This window comes from Euleptes europaea, chromosome 2 (assembly GCF_029931775.1).
Source record: "Euleptes europaea isolate rEulEur1 chromosome 2, rEulEur1.hap1, whole genome shotgun sequence".
NCBI lineage: Eukaryota > Metazoa > Chordata > Lepidosauria > Squamata > Sphaerodactylidae > Euleptes > Euleptes europaea.
In genome coordinates this window covers 75,685,047-75,703,785 of record NC_079313.1, presented here as the reverse complement: position 1 = coordinate 75,703,785, position 18,739 = coordinate 75,685,047, and the positions used below count along the sequence as shown (strand labels likewise).

The following is an 18,739-nucleotide window of genomic DNA, read 5'->3' as shown; positions in this document are numbered from 1 at the left end:
CCGCCATTTTGGGAAGGTCAGTCGGAACGTCGCGCTGCTTTAGAAAGGCTGCGGAGGAGGGGCGGGACTTCCGGTGACCCTCGCGCGTCCTTCTGGCGCCGCCGAGCCTGGGCTGAGGAAGACGCTCCGAGATGGGGTTCAGCGACGAGAAGGCGCTGCAGGGCCGGGATGGGGATCCCGAGGTGCGCTGTTGCGGCAGAGGGAGCGGGAGGTGGACCTTTATCCTGGGCGATGCTTTTGTTCTTCAGACTCAACCTCCCCACCCCACCTGCCAACTCGCGGGCCATTCAGTTTCCCCCCCCCCTTTCTGCGTCTTGACTCTCCTGCTGGTTTTGTTCGTTTGTTTTGCTCTGGTTCCCCTTTCTTGGCCTCTGTTAATAGCCAGCCATGATTGAGGAATGGAGCCTTCTCCTTCAAGAGCAACCAAAATGATTAGGGGACTAGAGCAACTGCCCTATGGGGAGCGGTTAAGACGCTTCGGGCTGTTTAGCTTGGAAAGGAGGCGGCTGAGGGGAGACATGATAGAGCTCTATAAAATTATGCATGGTTTGGAGAGAGTGGACAGGGAGACGTTTTTCTCCCTCTCCCATAATACTAGAACACAGGGTCATCTGCTAAAGCTGGAGGGTGAGAGATTCAAAACAGACAAAAGAAAGTATTTTTTCACACAACGCATAGTTAAATTGTGGAACTCCCTGCCCCAGGATGTGGTGGTGGCTGCCAGCTTGGAGGGCTTTAAGAGGAGAGTGGACATATTCATGGAGGAGAGGGGTATTCATGGCTATTCGTTAGAATGGATACTAGTCATGCTGCATACCTATTCTCTCTAGTATCAGAGGAGCATGCCTAATATTTTGGGTGGAACACAGGCAGGATGGTGCTGCTGCAGTCGTCTTGTTTGGGGGCTTCCTAGAGGCACCTGGTTGGCCACTGTGTGAACAGACTGCTGGACTTGATGGGCCTCGGTCTGATCCAGCAGGGCCTTTCTTATGTTCTTAAGAGCAGTTACGCCTGAGAAACGAGGATCATCCAATGGATGTGTCCATAGCTGCTTCTTGCCCAATCGGAATACTAAGCGGTGCCTTAAGCAGAGAAAGGCCGGCCTTAAAGCCTGCGATTTGAGGCTCCTTTTAACAGGATTTGCCGGGGGTCGAGTGTAGGACCTTCTGCATGGAAAGCGTGTGCGCTTCCCTTAAGTAATGGCCCGTTTCCATTTTATTGGTGTCATTTCATTTCTGTTTGAATATTTCGTAAGACTAGGCAAGGGAGAGAAACAGAAGGGGGGTGGGAGAGAAAGGGAGGGGCTGCCAGGGGTACGGAAAGCTGAAAGGGGGGAAGAAAAAGGGAGGAGTCTGCATAGAAGATGCGGCAGCTGCTGCCAGGGGAGGGAAAGAGAAAAGGCAATTGGGGCAGAGAGTGTGTGGAAATGACCCCCCCCCCAAGTCCTTATGGGACATGTGTGGTGCTAATTCTGCTGGAAATCCTGAGGGTGGATAACAGATGCTTATTTGTCCTTTCTCCCATTCCTTTTTATCTTCCACCCTTGCATTCCATCAAGTGGCCCTAGTTGCATGCTTGCTGCGTCTGGTTATCCTATCCTGTGATAAGTTGGTTTCACGTGCTTTCCATTTAATGTCTCCCTTTGGTTTATCCATATTTGCTTATGATGCGAGTTGTATGCTCTCAGTCAAGATCGGTAGTGCCTGTTCCTCTGTTTTTCCAGAGTCTCTATCTCAGTTTTATTCCTGCGTTGCTCTTTTTCATTCATCCCCCTCTCAAACTATTGTCAGAATCAAGTGAGGTGAAAGCTTTCCCTCATGGTTTTGGGGTTCTGGTATTAAGAGATGGTGTACCATTAGCAGTAAGTAATTTACAGTGCAATCCTAAACAGTTACTCCAGTTTGAGCACATTGATTTCAGTGGGCTTAGACTGGAGTAACTGTTAGGATTGCACGGTTAGTGGCCTGATGTACCACTCGTAATTGAACAATGGCGTTTTTCTTATTTAGCAACATTGTGAGAGGTTTCCCTTCATCTTCCAACCTGCTATAATTTATATATCAATTTGAAAGTCAAATTAGATTCTTATTATCATAAACAAAAATTAAGGAATAAATCATAAACCATCTTACTGATACAAGAGCACAGGTTGAGGAAAAGCATCTATTATATTATAGGGAAAAAACCTCAAATAACTGAAACGTTAATTTTGCAATACCTGAATGTACCCACTTTATGCATATGTCAGAGAATTTATGAGTCCAACTTGATCTTTGTGTCTGTTTATCTAGGAGGAGGAGGAGGAAGAGGAAGAACTTGTGGTATGTGAGTTTTAATTAGAATAATATTGGAAAAAAGAACTTGTTAGGTTTACAAGAGGGCAACAGACATCTTTAAAAATCCTGTTGTTCCAAACAATTTCTCGTTTGGATTTAGAAAACCCACAAGAATGTGGGTGTGTATTGGGGGAGGGGTGATCATGATAAATTGACACACAAGTGCATGGATCAATTTTGATAAGCTGTGCTGTTCCCAAATCTGTTTCAAGCATCTTAAAGGACCAAGTAGTCTTGAGGGCTGTATACTGTAGCTTCATATGCTTTGCTGGGAGAGGGGGTTAATGCATGTTATAAGTATATCTGGAAGACCAAAGTTTGGTTCAGTGGGCAACTTTATTCAGAGCAGAGGTGGGTCATGTATGACTTGCAACTAATATGAAAGTGCTGCATCCCAGGAAAGGTCTTCATGATGTACAGGCTCCCTGTGGCGCAGAGTGGTAAGCTGCAGTACTGCAGTCCAAGCTCTGCTCATGACCTGAGTTCAGTCCCAATGGAAGTTGGTTTCAGGTAGCCAGCTCAAGGTTGACTCAGCCTTCCATCCTTCTGAACTTGGTAAAATAAGTACCCAGCTTGCTGGGGGTAAAGGGAAGATGACTGGGAAAGGCACTGGCAAACCACCCCATAAACAAAGTCTGCCTAGTAAACATCGGGATGTGACATCACCCCATGGGTCAGGGATGACCTGGTGCTTGCACAGGGGACCTTTACCTCCCCCCCCTTTAAATCCAAAGGCTGTTCATTTTTGTTCTGGGAAAATACTCCTAAATTATCCTGCTTGTGGTAATAAGGCTCAAAATGTGATAGTAGGTAACTTTGAAACAGTGGGAAAGATTTTAATGCCCTTCATTTGGAGTGCAATTTTAATCCTCTTGTGATAATTTTGTATATATGGGGTAAGAAATAGCCAGATATCACGTTCCAGCTAGTAGGCCTTTGGATGAATCTAAGTAACAACACACATTCATTAATTATTCTTTTTATATTATACATTGTTTTTCTTCCAGGATCCATTAACTACAATCAGGGAACATTGTGAGAAAACAGAAAAATGTGTGAAGCTTCGGGAAGTTCTAGAGCAGTGTGATGCTCGGGTGTCATCAAGGTCTCACACAGAAGAGACGTGTACAGAGGAGCTCTTTGACTTTTTGCATGCTAGAGACCACTGTGTAAGCTTGCTGTAGCAGTGATTAGTAATACTTTTGATTAATTTTAGGCCTCTATGTGGTTGAAGTGGAGCTCCATTTTTCCATTGTTGAGCCACAACCTGAAATGTTCTTCAGATTTCAACATATACTGGTTAAGGAGCAGCTGCTGAATCTGGATACTAGTTTTTAATGGAGAATTAAAACATCATTTTGATATCCCGTGGGTTAGGAAGACCTGTTGAGAATGCAAGATTAATTCTGTATTTGTCAAACTCATCAGCCTTTACTTTTAAACCATCTCAGTTTTTCTAAACAAATAGTAAAGCCGAGCCACGGTTCAGCACTGCATGAAAAACCCTTGTGCTTCCACAGTGCCTCTCCACTTCTCTTGGAATCTATCAGTGATTTACAGTATAGTAATTTTGCTATTTCATCTGAATTGGCCAGCCATGGTTTGCATTCTCTGTTTCAACCAGGATTGCAAATTAGCTTCAAACCTGGTTTGCAATAATAGCTTCTAGGGGGAGTGTAGAAGTGTACCTGGCTTGAAATGTTCAAGGGAAGGGGAGAATTTTCAAGCACAGAACTCGTTCACAAAGTGCCAGATCATGAAGGAGAAGAGTTGGTTTTTATATGCTGACTTTCTCTACCACTTAAGGAAGAATCAAACTGTCACAATCTCCTTCCCCTCCCCTCAACAGACACCCTGTGATGTAGGTGTGGCTGACAGCTCTAAGAGACCTGTGACTAGCCCAAGGTCACCCAGCTGGCTTCATGTGTAGGAGTGGGACAACCAACCTAGTTCATCAGATTAGCGTCTGCCGCTCATGTGAAGGAACGGAATCAAACCCGGTTCTCCAGATTAGAGTCCACTGCTCCTGACCACCGCTGTTAACCACTACACCATGCTGGCTCTCAGCATTGTTTTGCCATTGCACCTGAGGCATCCCGTTCTGTGGATAGAACTTGAACTTTATTTATTAAAACATTTATAGCCTGCCTTTCCTCTTGGTTCAAGGTGGCTTACAATAATAGTTAAAGCATCCCCAGCTAAAACCAAAGATAAAATAGCAAGCCCCTTTTCCCCCCTTCAAAGAAGCCTGCTATTCAAATCCCCTCAAACGACCAGGCAAACAGGCAGGCCTTGCAGCGCCACCTGAAAATCTCCAAGGAGGCCCCCCCTCACCTCTTCAGCTTAATATACAAATATCTGTAACAATATTTTAAAAGTATAAGTGGATTACAGTGTGTGTTGTAAGAATGCCGTTGAACCCCAAAGACAGAAGATAGTTTCAGGTGGGTAGCTATGTTAGTCTGTACTAAAAGAACAAAATTAGAGTCTAATAGCACCTTAAGGACCAATGAAATTTTTCAGGTTGCAAGCTTTTGTGGGTTAAAGCTCACTTAATCGTTCAAAAAAACTTGTATCCTAGAAAATATCGTTAGTCCCTAAAATGTTACTGGACTTTGATTGTGTAAAGATTGAAGTGAGATTCATTTGCTAAAGAAGCTACTGAATTCAGTTTCATTTGATGTTTTCTTCATCTCTTGTTTTCCAGGTAGCTCACAAACTCTTCAGCAAGTTGAAATAAATGTTCATACAAACCTAACTCCTCATCCCTGATGCAAAACCTGAGCATTTCTGAGTAAACATGCTGCTTTACATCTGTGTCTTGAAAATGTGGAAGTCGGCAGTTGTGACTAACACAACCATCAGTTGTAACTAATTATTCAGCAGTTGCAACCCAGATTTTGCTGTGTTCTGTGGAAGTTACATGGCTAGCAGTGTTTCTGTGGTTTTCCATATTAAACATATTTCATGTGAAAATGTTTGCTTATTTCTTAGATTTTTATCCCTCCGAGGCTGGGCTCAGGGCAGCTCAGAACCATCATAATACAACCATTATAAAACAATAGATTATAATGCAAAATAAAGTATCAATGAGACCTCTGAAAAAAACCAGTTTATATGTTCTAAGATCCAAGGTGCCAATCAGTATATTAATAAACCCTTCGGTCAGGAGAAGGAGGTGGGTGGGCAAGATGGAACAGGAGCAGGGAGGCCAATTTTAATGGCAACAGTTGCTGCCCTCAACCATAGGCCTGGCCCTGTGGAATCGAGCTAAATCCTGCAGGGCCCTGGTCTCTTGGCAGTTCCACCAGACCACAGCCAGAGCCAAGAAAGCACTGGCCCTGGTTGAGGACAGCTGGATACTTCTTGGGCCGGGGACACCACATTCTGCGATTAAACATGTACAAAATACTGCAAAGCACCCAATGTTCTTTGTATTGTGACCCATTTTATCGCATATAGGTTAACTTCCTGGCCTAAAAACTAAGCACATGATATGAGGTCTCTGTACTTGGTACAGCTCAATAAACACATCATATAGGGGGGTGGGGAGGAGATACCTTTCTCCCCCTTGTGAAGCAGACATACCTGCCTTTTACCTCATCATGAACTTTCTGTGCTTGTTCCTTCAGTTTGAGCCACTGTTTTGGGATATCCATCCATTGCTGCCTTCCGGCTTTCCTCCCTGCAGGTTTTTATATAGTGTTTTTGGCAGTTACCATGTACATGAGTTAGTTTTCCCTGGACCATTTCTTGGGTTTAGACATTTTGCTGATTCTCTGTTCTGGATTTTAATGATCTGTGCTTAACTGTTAAAATTATGTTGTGATTGTGTGCCACTTTGAAATGTGTTGAAAAGGAGGATATACATTCTATAAATAAATGAGAAGGAGCATTCTTTATTTTCAAGGGTTCACCATTTGGAGAAAAGCCCAGGAGCTCCTCCATACAATTGTTTTAAGATCTTTCGGACCAACCAACAAGTTCTTACTTTGTATTCCATCTTTTAAGTAGAGGGGATTTTGGCTGCTGTGAAAAAGGAGGGCCTTTTATGTTATGGCGATATCTCTGGAGCTTTTTATTTATTTTTTAATCAATTAAAAAAAAAAAACTTTTGACCTGTTTGTTGCTGATGTTTTAAAGCAGTTGGGTACTGCGGCTTTAATTTTTTGGGATCTCGCTCCGTGGATCGTTTTATTGAAAAGCGGGAAAGAAACCCTGGCCATCTATGCACAGGAGGTGTTGCCTTGGATTTGCCGCTCTTTAGATGCACGTTGTCCCCTTCCAAATTCTCAAAACTCAACAGTAAGCCTCCATGCAGAGTTTTGAGAATTCGGATGGGGGAAAGGGCAAGAGTCCAGGAGCACCTTAAAGACTAACAAAAATATTTTCTGGTAGGGTATTGTTTCTGGTAGGGTATTTTTGTGAGTCTTTCAGGTGCTCCTGGACTCTTGCCCTTTTCTACTACTGCAGACAGACTAACACGGCTACCCACGGTGAATTATCTGGATGGGGGAAATGTGCGTCTAAAGAGCGGCAAATCCAAGGCAAACCCCCCTTCCCCGTGCATAAACGGGCCCCTGTTTAAAACACATGTAAAAGTGCAGAGCCCTGAAGGCAGCGCAAGCCATGATAGTAGCAGACGCTAGGCAGCCTCCCGCGCCTGATTGGCCCTACTCTTAAGGTAGACCCTGCCGCCAGAGACCGGTGTTCCCTGGCGCGACCTCTTTCCAGGGCTCCTTTAATCTAAATGGGCGGGGAAACGAGCGACCCGACAGGACCGTCCCTGCCACGGCGCTTCCGGGTCGTGCCAGGGACGGCGCCTCCTCCTGGCCGCGGACGGTTCGCCGGCGCCTGGGCGCAGGAGGCAGGCAGGCAGGCAGGCAGGCGCTGGCGGCGGCGTTGGAGCGCGCGATGGCGGCTGTGGCCGCGGCTGCACGTGTTGGCGGGGAAAGGTGGCCGTTCCTGGGACCGACGTGGGCCAAAGCATTTTCCACCTCCTGCAGGCGCCAGCACAAGAAGAAATGGGTGAGCGGGAGGCCGGGCCGGGCGACTCCGGCCCTGGAGGAGTTACTGGCAAAACTGAATCCCGCCCAACCGCTCGGAGGGCTTCCTAGCCCCTTCCACCACCGCGCCAAACTTTCCCCTCCGTCCTGTTCACAAGTGACAGGGAACGCTTGTACAGTTTGCGTACAGTGTGCACTGGATTTTTCTTTATATGTGCATTGAGCAATTGTTAGGCTGCAACGCATGCACATATGAAGGGGTAGAAAAGAGCCAGAGTCCAGGAGCACCTTAAAGACTAACAAAAATATTTTCTGGCAGGGTAGGAGCTTTCGTGAGCCACAGCTCACTTCTTCAGATAGTAGAAAAGGGCAAAGAGTCCAGTAGCACCTTCAAGACTAACAAGAATATTTTCTGGCAGGGTGTGAGCTTCCGTGAGCCACAGCTCCCTTCTTCAGATACAGCTAAAATGTGAACCCATCTGTCTTTAAGTAGAGGAGGGTGAATTCAGACAAGCATTAGTATGTAAATGTTAACGGTATGTCAATGTGAATAGCAGGAGGCATTAGGTGTGGTATGCAGAAGAGTCTGGGATGTCCAGGGGAGAGATGGGTGTGGAGAAATCAGCATTGGTAATGGGCCATGAATGCAAGGTCTTTATTCAGCCCAGGTAAATGCATTGACTTTAGTTTGAATATCAACTGTAATTCAGCAGTTTCTCTTTCCAATCTCCCTTTGAAATGCCTTTGTAAGAGAACTGCTACTCTTACTCTTACGTATGAAGGGGTGATTTAAACACGGGTAGTGGTTCCCAATTTCATTTGTAAAGAGAACACGTGTTGGCTCTTTCTTGTGTGTGCTAAGGGCCTCCCATTGCTTCCGACCTGTGGTTATGGTTGGCAACCTTCAAGTGGCACTGGAGATCTTCAGACAACCAAGATCAGTTCCCTTAGAGAAAATGGGTGGTTTGGAGGGTGGCCTCTGGTGTTATACCCTGCTGAGGTCCATCCCCTCTCCAACCCCCCCCTCCAGGCTCCACCCATGAAATCTCCAGGTAGTTCCCAGCCCAGAGGTGGCAACCTTATCTATGCTTACCCAGTAATTAATCTGAAACGTCCTATTGTTAACAGCCTTGCTCAGGTCTTGCAAACTGAGGGCCATGGCTTCCTATATACCGTCACTACATCCTTTCCTGCTGCCTTCTACTTTTCCTAGCATTATTGTCTTCTCATAATGTGATAGCCTCAGTTTAATCATTTTAGCTTCTAGGGCTCTTTCTTACTAAGGGTAAGAAATTTTGTTAGTCTTTAAGGTGTTACTGGATTCTTGCTCTTTTCTATTACTAAGGGTGTACATGCATTCAGTGAAATGTGAAAAGGGCTCTCACCATTCCTGTATGCAAACAGATTTCCATAGCAAATCTTAAACTGTTTTTGCTAAGTTATGTACCACTGGGGGCTGTGATGGACAGCAGGAACTTCTTAATACCATCTCAAAAGTTTATTAAGATTTGTAGGAATCTTTGCAGCTAATTCCTTCTTTTTGACATGGGATTCTTTGCAATGCATCACCTTGGTTTGTGTTTATTTAAGATGTTTTATCCCCTTCCTCTCAGGTTTTTGCCCTCCCGACTTTGTTTTCATAACAACCTTCTTTGGCTTTTTTGGTAGAATCTTATAGTAATAAAAATGTGCATGTGGAACATGCCCCCCCCCCATTGCTATAATCTTAGATAACCAGAGAGCATGCTTTGGAAAGGCAGGTTTGTTGACTGAGTGATTTACTTCATTTATTCAAGGTTGATTGCAAATGTTCTCCATCTCTAGATTTCTGGGTACAGCTACTTTGCTAATTTTTGTCCTTAGTAACATAAGGTAGAAAATAATGCTTTTCAGGTTGTGCTTTCTGACTTAACTCACAATGTGCAGTTCATTCAGTTGGAAGGGCAGATTTGGTACTTTCTCCAAGGTACACAAAGTTTGCAGACCCAGTAACACCAGGTAGCTCAGCTTTGGCAATCCTGCAGGCAGTGGCCTCTCAGAATCTCATCTGATGAGTAGCCAGCCCCATCGAGCCTATGGTTCTACTCCAGATATTCTAAGACAGATGCTGGCTGATTCCACTGTAATGGGACCCACAGGTTGTGGGGCATGAGGAAGCAACCCCGTGCCACTGTGTCCCATTTGGGACTAATCCCTAGTCTGGAACTATTGTTTCTTTACACCCATTGGGGAACCTATTTTTTTTTAAACATCTATTGCTCTTAATCCTTTTAAAGGCAGCCACCCGTCCTCGCCTCCCTGCTACCAGACTGGCTCTGCAGAACTTCGACATGAATTACAGTGTGCAGCTTGGCAGCCTCTGGCCTTCGATCCGTATCAGTCTTCTCTCAGAGCAGAAATATGGAGCTCTTTTCAACAATTTCTCCGATATACAGCAGGTCACTCAGGAACTGGAACGTCTGGATGCGGTGGATTTCATCTGGGAATCTCAGAAAGTGGTGCAAAATCTGGATTCCACAGGAGGGAAACAGGCTAGTGAACCAGCCATGTTAACAGGAACTCTGGCTGTACCTGCTGAGTCTCAACCAGAATCACTTCCTTGTCTTTCTACACTAATTAGCCCCAACATCAAGTGTTACACATTCCCCAAAGGAGACATTAGCCTCTTTCTTCCAGCCAGGTACATAACAGGTGATTTTTCTGGTACTCTTCAGTGTTTGTCAAATTGAAAAGATTCATTCTTGAAATCTCCTAAAATATCTGCCTGCTGTCAGCGGCAACAAATCCCTTTTCTGTTGCTGATTGTTTCTTTAGTTTTTGCTTAGAAGCTTTTTCACTTAATATCATGGAGTATGGATACTGTCTTCCCTTCTAGGATAAGTCAAGGTAGATAAAGAGATGGAAATGTTATTTTGAGTATGTTAACTGGAAAGTATAGGATAAGAGATCCATAGGGTTAAAAATTAAATGAAGATTCAAGAGAAGAGACAACGAATGCTCAGTGAATATATAGAGAGTTAAAATAAGAGATAAAGTAAGAGTAAAATAGAAGTATTATGTTAGTAATTAAAATTTATAATGTTAGTAATTATAGCCTTGGAATTAAGATTTGGAAACAACTAGAGGATGCATTAATTAGTATTGCTAAGCATATATGTTAGGCATTGGCTAATCGTGATATTATTCAAAAATGTAAATTGATTTCCCTGGAAGAAGCCCAATTCGTAAACGAATGGGTATGTGTATGTTGTTTTCTTTTTTAAAAAAATATTTTTTAAAAAAACGGTAGATAAAGAGAAAGTAGATTGGTGTCAAAATCCCTACTATGATCTTGAAATCTCTGTGTACTTGGAACGTTATTTGCAAAAGCATGAATGACAGCCACAAATTTATAAATACCAGCTGTTGCACAGTTTGTATGTCTTGCACATATGGTTGATTTAGTGTCCTGCTTTTCCTTCCTTTGAAGACCAGACACCCTTGGAATTCTGGGCTACTACCTCTTGGATGCTGCATCAGTCCTCCCTGTATTGGCTCTCAATGTGCAGCCTGGTGACTTTGTCCTTGACCTTTGTGCAGCACCAGGTGGAAAGACGCTAGCCCTTCTACAGACTGGATGTTGTCGTAAGTAAAAAATTCTTCCCATCTTCTCTATAGATGATACCCGTTTGCCTACTTTTGCCTAGATTAGGTTGCCAAAGGCAACTTCAGTGGAGAGGCCGAAATGGAGGACAGCCACTTCCATGATCGGAGTCTTCTGTGGCACGTCTTCCTTTCCTTAAACATAATAGAAGCTATGGATTTGGAGATATTTCTAAGCATTTTTGTTCAGAAGTGAGATTCCCTGCAGGAGACGTGCCCCTTAATAAGTGGGCTTGGGATTAGGGCCATGTCTTTAAAGCAGAGGTGGGGAACCTCTTTTCTGCCAAGGGCCATTTGGATATTTGTAACATCATTCGTGGGCCATACAAAATTATCAACTTAAAAATTAGCCGACCAAGCCCCAAGCAGGAAGCTGCCCCAGATGACCCCCCCTCCCTGCGTGCACAGGCAAGCAGGCAGGCATCCAACCAGTGGCACACTCGCCCACCTGGTGGCACGACATGATCTGCTGCACCAGGCCTGATGTTCCCCACCCCTGCTTTAAAGTCTGCAGCCCGTCTTTCCATTTCAAGATGTTCGATGCAAAGGCGTGTGCATATTTTTAATGTTAATCTTGTTGTACACTGCTTTAAACTTTGATCAAATCTCATATAAAATTAAGGTCCTTAGTACTGCAGATCGCTTTCCCTTGCCTGTCTTCTGCAAGGCTAATGTGTGGCTTGTGAACTGCATGAAAAAAGTAGTTTCACTCAGTATGTTGCCCTCTTTTCCCTGAGCAGCTACTTCTTCTTCTCTCACAAAAGAAAATTGTAACAAAGAGTTGTGAATGGTCTACATGTGCAGCAGAATGAGGTGACAGAGTGTTAAGGAAGGTGAATAGAGTGTGGCAGGTAGATGATCACCTTTTGGAATGCTGCCTATGTAACTTCTTGCAAATAGAAAACCCAGCACAGAGAACCTCTGTGACAACTTCTTGCCTTTCTACTTGATGGGCTGTTTATTTTGTATTTCCAGGGAGTTTGTATATGGGACCCCTCTTCCCTCCCAGCAATAGAACGTGGTACTTCACCATTTTATCTCCGCATTCTCCTGCATATGTAGACCAAGCCTCAGCTGCACTGTATTCAGTAGTATTTCCTTCCAGGTAAGTATATGTAGGAATGCAGCCTTAGAGATGCTGTAGTACGTAACTTGGCCTGACTTGTTTGAATTGTCTGGAGCCATCTGCTCTTCAGGTGTTCTGGTGTGATGCATCTCACTTCTCTCTGCTCACATCATACTGTGATTTGGATTATGTAGACAAATCTTCAGGGGGCTGCCTTGAGATAGGAAGTTTAATAGGCTCTTCTGGGCCACTCCAGTTCCACGTTAAGATCATTATCTTTACTCTCTAGGGAAGCTACAGAGATGACATGCTGAACATAACACGGTGGTTTGATTGTTTGATTTGATTTATTAGATTTATAGGCCACCCTTTCCTGGACAATCCAGGCTCAGAGCAGCTAACAGCATTTTAAAACAATTTAAAACTTATCCATACATTACATTAAAAATATCTAACAATAAAACCAGGCACCCTCCACAATAATAATAATACCCATGATGTAGCAGAAATAATATTTACACCATTTGTGGAGGCATAGCAGGGGTAGAGAAGGGAGGAGGGGAGGCCAGCCAGATGAACTGTCGCTGTCCTCAACTGTAAGCCTGCCAAAACAGTTCAGTTTTACAGGCCCTGTGGAATTCCTTTAGGTCTTGCAGGACCCGAATCTCACTGGGCATAGCATTCCACCAGGCAGGAGCCAGAGCCAAGAAGGCCTGGTTGAGGACAGCCAGATATTATTTGGGCTGGGGATCACCAGCAGATGTTCTCCTGCATGAAGCGATCTTTGGGGGGTGTATTGGGAGAGGTGGTCCCAGAGGTATGACTGTCCCCAACATTTTAGGGCTTTGAAGGTCAATACCAAAACCTTAAACCTGATCTGGTGCTCAATCTGGAGCCAGTGCAGCTGGTGGAGCACTGGTTGGATGTGTGTTCTCCAAGGGGTCCCCTTGAGGACCCGCACCACTGCATTCTGGACTAGCTGAAGTTTCCACAGCAGTCCTAAGCACAGCCCTGCATAGAGTGAGTTACAGTAGTGTAGCCTGTTCATGGGAGAGAGAGCAAATAACATGCATCAATGCCAGTGGCATGTAGGAATGTGTCCAGTGGTTCTCAGTCATGCACAGATTTTGAACAGTTCCCAGAATTTGACTCCTCCTCCTGGTTAATGCTGATGTCTTTCTTGCAACAGGAGAGCTAGCAGCCAATGATATCTCTATTTCTCGTACTGGCCGGTTGAATAGCGTTCTCTGTAGCTACATTCCCCGAAACATCCGTGACATAGTGCGGATTACGTCGTGGGACGGAAGGAAGTGGGGAGACCTAGAGGCAAACACTTACGATAGGGTAAGAAATATCCTAGACAGAATTCTTGGGAGTGGGGCCACTGCCCTGCCATTGGTGAAGTATCATTTGATGCTTGCTGCTGCTGAACATGCAAACGAGCTTTTAGATTTTTTTTTTCTCTTTCTGACAAGACAAAACATTGTGTTCCATGTTGCAGTTTTCTTTTAGTGGTATCACTGGTAACTACAAAGATCAGACCTATACCTTTTCTTTTTGGAACAAAGACACAAGTGTTCTTTCTGATAATTAAGTAACCAAACTGAATGCTCCTTGCATAGCTTCAGGAAGCAAGACTTTGAATGTAGTGTAGAAGAATCTGTTTCTGTTATTGAACTGAAAATAGTTCCTGTCTAAGTCTAATCCTATGTAATGTTGATAGTAACATTTCTAGTTATGCAAATGTATGGTTATGAGATAATTTAATTTTCATTGACTTGGCTGTATGAGCATTCATTTTATGTGCAAGGGGTTTATGAATAGTTGCCGATGGGATGTGAATTTGATGATGTGCATACTAACACATAGACTAAAATCCTAAGAACACTTTCCTGGGAGTAAGCACAGCTGAATAAATGGGACTTTCTTCTGAACAGATCTGCTTAGGATTGTTCTTATAGTCCACTAAGACCTATTACAAATGAACCTGAGAATTTTAGTTTTCTAAATAAACCTCAGCCAGTTTCTAGTCCTCACAGGTGTAGAAAAACAATCCTAACAGTGAAACAGGTCAGAAGAAGCCTGCCTAGACATGTGCGGCTGGGAGGAAATAAGCAAGGGGTTTGGGGGAATACAGAGGGTGGGAGCTTGTCATTTTTACTAGGAGGATTTTTCCCCCCTGTGCAGGTGCTTGTGGATGTGCCATGCACAAACGATCGGCACTCAGTCATGGAAGAGGACAATAACATGTTCAAAAGCATGAGAAAAGGGGAGCGTCAGATGTTGCCAATGCTCCAGCTGGAGTTGCTTGTGTGAGTGATCCTGACCATAGGCAATAGCTGCTGCACCATGCTAATCTGTTTATACCATGAACTGGATTAAACTGTGTTGTAGAATAGGGCTCGTGGCTTTACAAAGAAGTCCACAGACGTCACTAGCCTACAAAACTGTTTGCTTGTCTGCCCGTTTGCCCCACATATCTGTCTTAATAATTTGTGGCTTTAACAAATCAAACAGCCACATTATTTAATGCATCCTTGCCTGGACTTCTAAAGATTCTTACTTACCACTAGAGGCCAAGCAGATTAAAAGCTGAGGTTCCAGCCAAACTAAAGTCCCTATAGGAATATAATTATTCCAGTATCATACTGACTTTTTGTAAAACACAGCTCAGAACATGACAACATAACGGGGTGGGAGGGAGCAGTGTTCTCAGGGGTGGGAAAATTTAAAAATTACAGGTGCATTGTAGGAGGAGCAAAATGATGATGCTTCATCAAAATGATGGAGCAAGTGGTAGATTAATGGGACATGGGAAGAATCTGATTCTGTGAATTTAATTGGTTCCTTTGTGGTTGGAGAAATGAACAGTGGGATTTAGGTCAGAGTAAGGAGCCACAGCTTGGGGCTCCTGTGTGCTCTTTGAACTGCTACATGATACAGTCCCCCTAACATACTTTTCTTCTTTTCCCTCTCCAGTGCTGGGATCCGTGCTGCTAAGCCAGGAGGAGAGGTGGTGTACTCAACATGTACCTTGTCTCAGCTTCAAAATGAGTATGTGGTTGAGAGAGCAGTGGAGTTACTGAAAATCCAATATGACATCGATGTCCATGTTGAAGACCTGAGCATTTTCCGGAGACTTTTCCAGGACACATTTTCTTTCTTTCCAAACTGCCGACTTGGGGAGCTTGTTCTTCCCCACCTCACAGCCAACTTTGGTCCTATGTATTTTTGCAAATTGCACAGATTGGGATAGAATGGACAGAGTCTGCTGTAGAAGGAGGGAGGACATGTACCCAGCTTTGCTTCTGACATCTGTCACTAGATGTTGTTATGGGGGGGTTGAATTTACAAAATAGCACAAACATCTTTCTTGTAAAGGTTATGGCCTATGATTGTTGCCAAAAAACCTCTACCATGGTGATCCATGCGGTGGGGAGCAACATTTACGTGCCTCTGCCTTGAGCACCCATCTAAATCACATGCCTGTGAATGCTGCCCATTAGAGGTATTTAAACATTACTTCTGTCATGTGGATCATGCATGGGGCTGCATGGGAAGAGTTTTGGGAAATTGCCCCTCATATTTCCAAAGAACCACTGAATAAAAAATGTAAACAAAAATATAAACTGTTTTTTGTGTTTTTCCTCATATTCTTTCATGGATTAAGCTGCCCTTTAGACCAGATATTAAGCAGAAGGTGGGGCTGGGGAAGAAAAACATGTTTGGCATGCTGTAAAATCAGCTGATTTCTGACAGTGTTGAGTTGAAGCAGAGACAGTGTGATACAGACAGTTGTGTTAGCCTGTGCTGGATGTTGCTAAGGTGCTGGCAAAACTATGGGGTGGGGGGTGGGGGGAGATGTTCTCCCTCCTATTAAAATTTGCAGACTTGGGATTTCCAGCATCTTTGCCATTTCAGTGTCTTGTTTAACAGAAGAAAATTCTGGTGAAGTTAAAGTTTGCTCCATTATTTTGCAATAGATCTAATAAAGGTATTGTCCAACTACTGGGTTTGGAATGTTCATAACAGGGCTATTGGCAATTTCTACCTTGTTTCTCTTTGAAAGAGTGCAGTCAGCGAGTGGTTTTCAAACTGCAGCAACTCAAGGACCCCCTTTTTGATTACAACATTTTTGCAGGCCTCCAAGCTCTCCTCTCGTATCTTGCATTTGCCAAGTGCCTGGCAGCTACTTTTCAAGGGGCACTTGGCAGACTTTACATGCTCCATGGAGTCTTCTGTCTTCAAACCAATATAGTGAGACCATTATTGCTACCCTTTAAAAGCCAGTTTAAGGAAAAATATTTTTATTGTCTGCATGAGACCTGCAGAGTCAGATTTCAGAGGGTAGCTAGTTCTTTAGGGCCACAGCTCATAAGGACCTGACCAAATCAATATCATTCATTGAGTGGAAAGGACTTTACATCAGATACAGCAGTAAATTTCCTTATTGGTTAAAAAGTTCTAGAGGGAATGAAACCAAATAGTGGTGGGAAGGGGCATGGGAAAACTTTCAGAGTTGGTGATAGAAACAGACCAGCATTGCACATAACCTGAAATTCCAGTATTCAGCTGAAAACTACCACTAGCTTTTATTGAACATATGAAGCTGCCTTCTACTGAATCAGACCCTTGGTCCATCAAAATCAGTACTGTCTACTCTGACTGGCAGCAGCTCTCCAGGGTCTCAGGCAGAGGTCTTTCACATCACCTACTTTCCTAGTCCCTTTAACTGGAGATGCCAGGGATTGAACCTGGGGCCTTCTGCATGCCAAGCAGATGCTGTGCCACTGAGCCACAGCCCCTCCCCTATTATATATGGCTGCAAAGTGGTGTGTCTATCTGTATACTGAAATTCTTTGCAGTGGAAAATAGCTAGTTCAGTTGTATAGCAGAAATAACTATATTAACTGCAGTAGGACTGTACCTCCTTAGATCCACCCAACCAATTAAGAGTTTTTAGATCTCCCCTACAGATAAAAAAAACTACAGCTAATATGGATATAGGATCCTGGTTAGGATTGGCCGAGAAGCAGCATTGGTTTTTATACCCAGCTTTTCTCTACCGTAAGGAGTCTCAAAGTGGCTTACAGTTGCCTTCCCTTCCTCTCCCCACAAAAGACACCTTGTGAGGTAGGTGGGGCTGAGAGAGTTCTGAGAGAACTTTGACTAGCCCAGTAGGCTTCATGTGGAGGAGTGGGGAATTCAACTCAGTTCTCCAGATTAGAGTCCACTGCTCTTAACCATTATGCCACGCTGGTTTAAATATTAAATCCTACAACACTACGATTTCACATAAGCCTCTTGATGTCAAGTGGTGTGTGTATGAGAACTGCTCTTAACCATTACACAACACTGGTTTAAATATCAAATCCCACATTAGGACTTCACATAAGTCTCTTGATGTCAAGTTGTGTATGAGAATCCTACAACCTAATTTATGCAGCAACCCAAAAACAATGACATGCCAGTGGATTTTTGCATCCTTACCTTATTTGATTTTTATCCTGCCTTTGGGGAAAAGGGTGGTGTTTATGGTCCCCTTCCTATCTTTTTTACCCTCACCGGGACCTTGTGAGATAGCCTAGCCTGCGAGTGATGGGCCCCAAGGTCAACCAGAGTGCTGGGGCTCGGTGGTAGAGCATCTGCTTGGCATGCAGAAGGTCCCAGATTCAATCCCTGGTATCTCCAGTTAGGGACTACGCAAATAGGTGATGTGAAAGACCTCTGCCTGAGACCTTGGGGAGCCTCTGCTGGTCTGAGTAGACAATGCTGACCTTGATGGACTGAGGGTCTGATTCAGTATAAGGCAGCTTCATGTGTTCAGAGAAGTTAATGGTAGGATAGTGATAATATATCAACCCTGTTCCAAAAGAGTTAATTGTTAAACTTAGTAACAACAGCCGGGCTGTCTGCCAACTGAAGTATGCTCCAAAGGTTGAAAAAATAATTATGAGTCAGGGATCCCTCTTGAACGTCAACATGTTTTATAAGGACGCTGAAAGAACGGGCGACTTGGATAATTTTATATTATTTACCTGTGCTGTCATGTCATATTTATACTTATGTCATGTTGAAAAGCTGATACCCAGCGCCATTATATTGTGCACTTTCCCTAACACACATCTTGGCTATGTCGCCCGGCGCCTTTCCCCTCCCTCCCAAAAGTTTGCAAATGTTGAAGCTCTTTCCCGTCATGCAGATGATCCCAGACGCGTTGTTTACCTCTGGCTGCTAAAAACAAGACCTGAGCAAGGCTGTCAAAGAGAGGACATTTGGGAGGACTTTCATTCATAGGGTCGCCATGAGTCGGAAGCGACTCGGCGGCTCTTCACACACGCACTAAAAACAGCCGATCCTGCAACCAGACCGCTCCGGCGTTCGGGGTTCACTCTGGAAGGCGCGCTCATCGGCAGGCATCTAACTTCGGGGGCGAAGGTGTCGCGATTCGAGCGCAGTTCCTCGAGCCACAGCTGAGACGCAACCAACCTCTCCGCTCCCGGCGCGCAAAGGCGTTGAAAGCCCATCCGCCTGCAGAAGTCCGAGCCGGCTTTTCCAGGCGGCGGTGCATCTGGGCGGCGGCGCAGGCCCTCGGCCCGGGCAGAGGCTCCCCGAGAGCGCGATGAGCGTCGGCCTGGTCTCCGCGTTGGTCTGCTGCTCGGCGGCCACGATCCTGCTGCTGAAGTGGC

At 44.5% G+C, this 18,739-nt stretch overlaps 2 protein-coding genes across 2 annotated transcripts; both read left to right on the top strand.

Moving 5' to 3' along the window:
* Window positions 1-131: 131 nt before the first annotated feature.
* LOC130473673 (cytochrome b-c1 complex subunit 6, mitochondrial) lies at window positions 132-5,100 on the top strand. Its single transcript, XM_056845241.1, has 4 exons — window positions 132-182; window positions 2,292-2,321; window positions 3,344-3,505; window positions 5,044-5,100. Exons 1-4 carry the CDS (start codon window positions 132-134, stop codon window positions 5,074-5,076), a joined length of 276 nt encoding a protein of 91 aa, XP_056701219.1. The 3' UTR covers window positions 5,077-5,100.
* A 2,224-nt stretch (window positions 5,101-7,324) lies between these two features.
* NSUN4 (NOP2/Sun RNA methyltransferase 4) lies at window positions 7,325-15,348 on the top strand. The gene is made up of 6 exons (XM_056844424.1): window positions 7,325-7,364; window positions 9,619-10,022; window positions 10,812-10,966; window positions 13,240-13,394; window positions 14,238-14,362; window positions 15,030-15,348. Exons 2-6 carry the CDS (start codon window positions 9,673-9,675, stop codon window positions 15,304-15,306), a joined length of 1,062 nt encoding a protein of 353 aa, XP_056700402.1. The 5' UTR covers window positions 7,325-7,364; window positions 9,619-9,672; the 3' UTR covers window positions 15,307-15,348.
* Window positions 15,349-18,739: the final 3,391 nt, after the last annotated feature.

Bases quoted from the DNA above. Each gene is read 5' to 3' on its own strand.
- NSUN4 (XM_056844424.1), top strand. From the start codon at position 9,673: ATGAATTACAGTGTGCAGCTTGGCAGCCTCTGGCCTTCGATCCGTATC. The intron at 10,023-10,811 runs GTACATAACAGG...CTTCCTTTGAAG, and splicing joins AGCCTCTTTCTTCCAGCCAG to ACCAGACACCCTTGGAATTC. The intron at 10,967-13,239 runs GTAAGTAAAAAA...TTCTTGCAACAG, and splicing joins TCTACAGACTGGATGTTGTC to GAGAGCTAGCAGCCAATGAT.
- LOC130473673 (XM_056845241.1), top strand. From the start codon at position 132: ATGGGGTTCAGCGACGAGAAGGCGCTGCAGGGCCGGGATGGGGATCCC. The intron at 183-2,291 runs GTGCGCTGTTGC...CTGTTTATCTAG, and splicing joins GCCGGGATGGGGATCCCGAG to GAGGAGGAGGAGGAAGAGGA. The intron at 2,322-3,343 runs GTATGTGAGTTT...TTTTTCTTCCAG, and splicing joins AGGAAGAGGAAGAACTTGTG to GATCCATTAACTACAATCAG.